The sequence below is a fragment of the Helianthus annuus genome, chromosome 7 (genome assembly GCF_002127325.2).
Source record: "Helianthus annuus cultivar XRQ/B chromosome 7, HanXRQr2.0-SUNRISE, whole genome shotgun sequence".
Classification (NCBI taxonomy): domain Eukaryota; kingdom Viridiplantae; phylum Streptophyta; class Magnoliopsida; order Asterales; family Asteraceae; genus Helianthus; species Helianthus annuus.
The window spans coordinates 117,625,112-117,632,694 of record NC_035439.2 but is presented as its reverse complement, the minus strand read 5'-3'; the positions used below and the strand labels follow the sequence as shown (position 1 = coordinate 117,632,694).

The following is a 7,583-nucleotide window of genomic DNA, read 5'->3' as shown; positions in this document are numbered from 1 at the left end:
ACAATCTGTTTCGCTCAGTGCCTCACCCCGATGTTTCCGCCATCGGTTGGGGTGTGACAACTCCCCACCACTGATTACCCACTCTCCACCACCTTTGTTACCACTTACAACCTAGCCCTTCAACCACCACCATCTCTGCCACAAAATCTACACCACCATTGTCCATCCCCGCTACACACTCAACCATCGACAACCTTCACTGTTCACTACCAACCATCATCTTCCACCCATGAAACCCTAATGAAAATGTACAATTACCTATTTGCCCCTCATTAAACAGACAAAATAAATGGACGTTAACTTTTTTTGTTGAAGTAGCATATGTCAAGAATGCCAGGGAAATGGTACAAATTTGAAATTTAACCTGACAGATATAATTGGACAAACCACAGGAACGAAAATGGCACTTAACTCTATACAAGTCAAAATACATTAATTGCTACAAAATAATAAAAATATAGAAAGAGGTAAATTATTATTATAATAACGTTATTAGTTGGTCCACTTTATCATATTTTATTTAATATAGAATATAGAATATTTCAAGTTTGTAGAATGATATATGAAATTCTCCCTTTAACGCAATCATTTATATAAGTGAAGCACTATTGATGTGAAGATGCTTTTGTAAGTATTTAAGACTCGCGCTTTGCGGCGGGACCATTAAATAAAAAAATAGACGTAACACTTGAATCACGTGCGCACATTGAGGCGTGTTAACTCGCAAAAATTAAATCAAAATGTAAAACATATAAAAGAATAACTAAACTGACTTAGGACCCGCATATTGCGATGGGATCGTGAAACTGTAATAAATAAACGTAACAACGTTGAACCACACACGTTGCATGTCTCGTAAAATTTAGATCCAAACATAAAAAACAATTATCGTAAAAAGAATAACCAAGTCGAAACGATAAAACTGAATGTAAAAAAACTAAAAAGTAAAAAGTATAATGTTTAAAGATATACCAACATAAAAATTACAAGAATAAAGCACTATTATCAATTTATCTTCACTTGATCCGAATATGCTGGAGAAACTTGAGAAATGTGAGTACCAACTATTTGTTGAATAAAAGAAAAAAGAATCTACATAGGATTTGTATGCAATCAAATCTGAAGCACGGGATCAAGAATAAGAGAATACTACCTTGAATGGAATGAATATCAAATGATATTACAACCGTATGGGGGTGATGAGGGTGTGCGCGGGTACAACCGCACAGAACTCGTGATTTTGAGGGCACGTGTTTTTTTAAAATATAAAAAAAAATCCGATATATATGTTAATTTTTTTTAAATAGTAACCATACCAATTCCAATATGTATTCTAATTTTTTTCAATAGTAACCGTACCCTTTTTAAAACCGTTTTACATACAACGCCACAATATTTTTTTTAAGTTTCAAATTAATCCCTTAGACCTTAAATAATTTAACCTAATAGTTCCATTTTTCTATTATAAATTTCGTTCGTTATTCCTTTACAACTAATTCGCGTCATAATTTTTTAGAAAACAGACTAATCCGGTATCCACCGAAAAAAAAAATTATAAATTTACTTTTACGTTTTCAAAAATTGATGTTTTAAACTAGTCATTATTAATTATTACAAGTTGGTTTTGAATATATATTGTAATAAAATATAGTAGTTTAAAAAGCTGATCTTTATTGTTTGATTCGTACACATATTCTCCGCTGCAACGCGCGGTGGGAAAATCCTAGTTACAATAATACACAGGCCACACACTCTCAGTTAATGGATAGTAAACTCATCAAGAGGAAGAAAAGGACAGCAGGCTAGATGAACTGCAGATTGGTTTGAGTCGAATATAGCACCAGCTCGACTCAACCACCTACGGTCATATGGGCTCCGGGAACCTTAGTACCATTCCGATTTTCGCTCAAACTTGTCGACCAAAATAAACTACCCTGGAGCCCGTTCACAAGATACGATCGTAGAAGTCGTCAAACTTAAAAACACAGATTATTAAATTCAATCCAGCAACATAAAATTTGTGACAAATAACAGCAGTTAAAACAAGGTTAAAAGTTAACAGAAAATTTCAAAGTTTAAGCACTCGAATTAAAGAGAAGATCTATTCCTCCTCTTCTGCCTCTTCCAGCCACTTCACAAACGGCTCCAACGCCTTCACAAAGCTTTGCCTGCGCCGTCCCAAAAAAAAAATACGCACTCAGGATCTCTAACTTGTTGTTTCTTATGATCCAGTTCAAATGAATTTTGCGTAAAGACTATAAAAAATACATACCTTCCTTTCGGGTTGGTTCCTTTAGCGAACCAATGAAGTATCGTGTCTTCAGCAAGAACGTCTTGGTCATAAAGAGACCTCACAACTTCAGGGAACAACTTCATTAGCTTCGTATCTTCGTAACACTGAACTTGAACTTTGTAAAGCAGTTCGAGCTCAAGCTTTCCGCTTGTGCAAAACGTGTTCAATAGCTTCGCCCATGTTTTCACCTGCACAAACAAAAATTCCCAAATTATTAACACAAATACTCCTTTTTTCATGCAAAATCTTGCTAAAATTAGAGGTGCAAACAAGCTGAGCGGCTCGAAACAAGCCGGGCCGAGCTTGAGCCTAAAATAAAGTTTGTTTATTTATCGAGCCCGAGCTAGAGCTTGGCATGTGAAGCTCATCAGGCTCGTCGAGCCTTAGTGTAATATTAGTTTTTTTTAATACTTAAGAACATTTACCCTTAATATAAAGTTGTCTAGTAAACGAGCCGGGCCAAGCTTATTTAAACTTGTTTACTAGCCGAGCCGGGCCGATAAATAAGCTTGTTTAGTAAACGAGCCCTAGCCCGAGCTTCACTTATCGAGCTCGCTAACCTAAAAGAGTCTATTATTTATATTTTTTATTTAATATATTAATTAATAGATAACAAATGAGCCGAGCTCGAGCTTGAGAAACTACCAACGAGCCGAGCTCGAGCTTTCATAAGCTAATCGAGCTCGAGCCTGGTCGAGCCCGGGCTTGGCTCGGCGCGTTTGCATCCCTAGCTAGAATAGATGGTATTGTGATTGGTATACCTGACGAAGAGCCAAATTAGCGTTTTGTTGTTGGTTTTTCCCCGACCATTGAACAGCATCCATCAAAACATCCCAAAGGATTCTCACGACCTCGATGTCAGGCAATTTAGCATCTTTAACATGTTGTTTCACCGTCTCTATCACTTCCGAAATATCAGTTTCTTCGGATATCTGAGTTGTTAACGCTGATTTCATTTCCTTCACTTTCACCTCAAAGATCTTCTTGTCGTTATATTCAACCAACGGCACCAACCCTGCTTTGCTGCGGTTATAACATTTACACATTATAACCATCTTAAAATCAAATGTTGGTGAGGTTTCCCACGACAAACTCACCCCCCAACTTTCATAATTAACAATTTTAACCCTTGACTACTACTTGATTTTAAAGTTTTGGTTTTTTCACTTCTTACCCTCAAACTTTTAACATGAAACACTGTTTAACCCTCATCTTTAAGTAAGTTACACATTCACTGATTTTATTTAAATTACTTTTACGACTTTACACCGTAACGTGCGACACATTTTGTATTTTTTTTATCTATGCCTAACCACGTTAACGGTCTATATTACTTTTACAACCTTACACCACTGTCTAAATTACTTTTACAACTTTACGTCGCAACGTCTAAGACTTATACTATTTTTTATCTATGTCTAATGACGTTAGTGTCACAAACGTAACATGTGTAACAAAGTAAAAAAAAACGTGTAACGTCATGTGCGGTAACCACACATTAATGTCATCATCGTTACGCGTGTAATGAAGTAACAAACGCAATGTTGCCGCCGCGACGCGCGGCACGCCGGCACGGGTCAAAATTCTAGTAAATTATTATGTTTACTAGTAAATTATGCAACAAGAATAACTAAACACAAACTTAAACTTACGTGAAATGCTCAGAGAAAGCTTCAGCGGATCGTTTTCCAGACGGAAAGAAATCAAGTAAATTGTCTTCCATTTTTCCACGTTTCAAGATGGAGATAAGATCATCAAGGCTGTTATCGATGAGATATTCCTTGAAGAAATCAGTTATAAAAGTAAGAACGAGCCCTTTTCCGACTAAGTTATCCTTAAGAAGCGGCTGGAAGACGGTCTCTGGTGGCAGACCAGACAGCTTCTGGGAAAAGGCGAGTGCGGTGAAAATCGCCAGCTTAATTCTTTCGTTTTCCTCGAAAAACTCAAGGGACTGAAGGAATCTTCGCATAACATTTTCGAGATTCTTGATGAGAAAAGGCCTTCGCCTCAGTATCTTCTGTATGTAGATCACAGACGGTAAAATCAGTTCACGTTTGGCTTCACAGTCTAGTATAGAGTATGTGTGACGCTCTCCCTCATCGGGCTTCGTTGTTCCAGGTTGCGTACGCCCTCCGGTGAAGAGAACCTGGAAAAGAACGATACACGTTTTAAGTTTATCATTGAATAACTTGAGCCACGCAGACTGGAAAGAAAGAAAGAAAGAAACAAAGATTTTTACCTCGAAAAAGGTGTCACCATATCGGCTGAAGTTAAGGTCTGAAGATTCGATGCACTTAGCGATTAGCTCCTGCAAATGAAAAAGGATTTGATGAAGCTGATGTTGAAATAACATAATTATTGTCGAAAGTTAATATGATAATAATACCAGATCACCATCGTTATCCAAATAAATTTGGATCACTGCATCTGCAAATGCTGAAGGGTCCAAAGGAGCTGCAATGTTCCGTTTGCGGGTCTTGATCCGCTGACCACTTTAAGTACAAATGCATTTGGTTAACCAACAGAAAACATAAGAGTTAATACATTTCACATGATTTACAATAATATGTGCAAGATAACAAAAAAATGCATAAACTTTAAAATGAGCTTTAGAATTTAAGAATAATGCTATTTGGTCAAATGAACTTTTGAATTTACGCTATAGCACTTACATAAATTAAGACCAAAAAAGATGATAAAGTGGATAATTTGCCTTGCAAAAACATGTGATTTCAATTTAATATAATTTATTTATTTATTGAGTATTCTGTCTTCTTCCTTGTATTCCTCCTCCATTTTCATACACATCTAGATCTCAAAAACAGTAATAACAAAAGAAATTATAATGTTGCCTTTCCAATGTCACCATGAAAGAGCGTCCGTTGTTTCTTTGATTAATTAGGATCAAAACTAAAGCCGGAAACTTGAACTGAAGCGAGGGTCAAAATTATCAACGAAGTCAACTTTATAAACCAAGATAATTATGAGAATCTTGAAGTTCTATCCAAATTAGTGAATTGATGAAAAGTTGAAAAAACAATTACGACTCTAGCTTCCCCAAATTTTAGTCAATAATCTTGTTTTTAGCTTTCTCAAAAAAAAAAAAAAAAAAAAAAAAAAAAAAAAAGAAGAAGCTCTTAGTTTCACATTTGCTTCATCCACCAAAAATACGTCTTAAAGTAGACAAAGATATGATGAAGAAAAGAACAGAATAAATAACTAAAAAATCCACAGATTTTCATGCAAGACTGCAAGTTATAACTGATATGGAAGACTTATAAAAAAAACATAACTGAAACCAGCAGCATGAGTGTGTGAGGTTATGTTAAAGTTTATAGGCTAAGACCATTATCATTGGTAAAGATTGCATCTTGTACAACAGTAAACATAATCAATAATTCACAAAATTAGCATGTGAACAGATGATTTATAAACCAAACATTTACCCAACAAAATTAGCCATTAATCAAAACATGAATAATAAAAAAAAATTAAAGAAAGGCAAACAATAGGACCACACCAAGAGGGATGATGTTAGGAACAAAATTAGGTAAAGTCAAAATCACATTAAACACACTAAACAAAAGTCATCTAATTATCAACCCTTGAAGATAAACAACACAAAAAATCATTGAAACCACATTATCTAAACCTAACTAGCATATCAAATATTGCATGATAAAAACAAAACAAAATAAATAAATCAAAATTTCAAATACAATTTATTTGTAAATACCAGAAACACTTACCCTAGAGTGGGCTTCTCCTTCGAGCTGCAAAAAAAAAAATACACAAAAAAAAACACTATCAGCAAAATTGTATTAAAAAATTACTGGAAAAAAAATCAAGAAACCTATATGCAAGTATGCAACCAAACATCTAACAAAAAAAAATTACCAAAACCATAAAGGTCTAATTTAACCAATCTTCAAGATTATTAAAGATTTAAACTTTTAACATATACACACACAATCAAACCAAACCCTTTACACCCAGAAACAAACACGATTTTTTTAAATAAAGTTTGTTTGTTTTTAAAGATTTGAATCCAAGAACGAAAGAACAGATCTGAAAATTATAAAAAGATGCAACAAGATCCAAAAAAGATGAGTGAATGAAAAGAAAAATAATGGGGTTGATGAAAAAGATAAAAAAAGATTGAAGCTTTACCTCATAAACCAAGTCTGAGTTGAATCGGAGATCAGGCGAGTCTCCGGTGATTATTATTAATCGGAAAACGGAGAGAGAGGCGGAAGGGGTTGGGGGAGATATTTATTAAGAGAAGAGGGTTACAATACTTGCGAAGTACAAACCCATGCCCAATTTCACTTTTTTTTTATTTTTTATTTTATTTTATTTTTCTTTTAGTTCCCCTTTTTTAGGTCAAACCCTTGATTTGTTTTGGCATGATTTTATTTCAAGAAAAATCATGAAAATAGCAAGTAATACATATAGTTTTTAAAATAATGTTATACATATAACATAATTAGGGCTTTAACAATTGGGTGCATTGAGGATTAATTATTTTGATTGGGGAGCGGATCTTAATCTTGAAAGGATTTTTCCGAAGAAGGCTTTATCTGTAAGAGGTATAGTGAGTTTGAACTAGATCAGTATGAATTGTGGGATAGAATAGGTTGGGAGATGGAGGAGGTGATGATGTGACGCTTAGATGGCAGCCAAGGAAGAGTATAAAGTATAGCCTAAAGACATGATGCATTTTAACTAGGTTTGTGTAAATTGTGGGATATAATATGAAGATTCAGACCATGTTTTAATTTGTTATTTGGTTGTAAAAGCTAGTTGGTGGGAAATTTGGATGTGGTGTAAGTTATGGTTCAAAGCAGTTTCTCTTCGATCAAAAGATTGGAGTTTGTTTTGACGGTAGATGGGTACACTAGGGATGTTCATCGGGTTTTTTCTTTGGGTTTCGGGTTTTTCGGGTCGGGTTGTTCGGGTTTTTGGTAGGGAAAAAGTGACCCGGTAACCGAACCATTTAAAGTTCGGGTTTTTCGGGTTCGGGTTTTTTGGATATTCGCTAATTCGGGTTCGGATGACTTTGAATTCAGGTCAGGTTTCGGGTTTTGGATAAAAATGAACAACGCTAGGGTCCACAGTCAGAAAGGATGCAATTGTTGTTGCCGTGTATACTTTATGAATGATTTGGGAATAAAGGAATTAAAAAGTGTTAAACAACAAATCGACTTCAATCTTTTAGTTGGTGGAGGATGTCAAAGCTTTTTCTTTGCTTTGGATGAAATATAAATCGAAATTATATAGTTTGGAATGG

The 7,583-nt window shown here is 34.9% G+C and overlaps 1 protein-coding gene across 1 annotated transcript; it reads right to left on the bottom strand.

Annotated features, from left to right (window-relative positions):
• Positions 1–1,965: 1,965 nt before the first annotated feature.
• LOC110868290 (basic leucine zipper and W2 domain-containing protein 2) lies at positions 1,966–6,999 on the bottom strand. Its single transcript, XM_022117416.2, has 8 exons — positions 6,464–6,999; positions 6,043–6,066; positions 4,680–4,785; positions 4,533–4,601; positions 3,946–4,439; positions 3,055–3,316; positions 2,273–2,481; positions 1,966–2,168 (listed from the first exon to the last, which is right to left on the bottom strand). The coding sequence occupies exons 1-8, from the start codon at positions 6,466–6,468 to the stop codon at positions 2,102–2,104; spliced, it is 1,236 nt and encodes a 411-aa protein (XP_021973108.1). The 5' UTR covers positions 6,469–6,999; the 3' UTR covers positions 1,966–2,101.
• Between the last annotated feature and the right edge of the window lie 584 nt (positions 7,000–7,583).

What these genes read in the sequence shown, in the direction of transcription:
- LOC110868290 (XM_022117416.2), bottom strand. An exon ending in ATGGTGACACCTTTTTCGAG is followed by an intron (nt 4,440 to 4,532) that starts GTAAAAATCTTT and finishes GTTCTTTTCCAG; the next exon opens with GTTCTCTTCACCGGAGGGCG. An exon ending in GCTTTCTCTGAGCATTTCAC is followed by an intron (nt 3,317 to 3,945) that starts GTAAGTTTAAGT and finishes TTATAACCGCAG; the next exon opens with CAAAGCAGGGTTGGTGCCGT.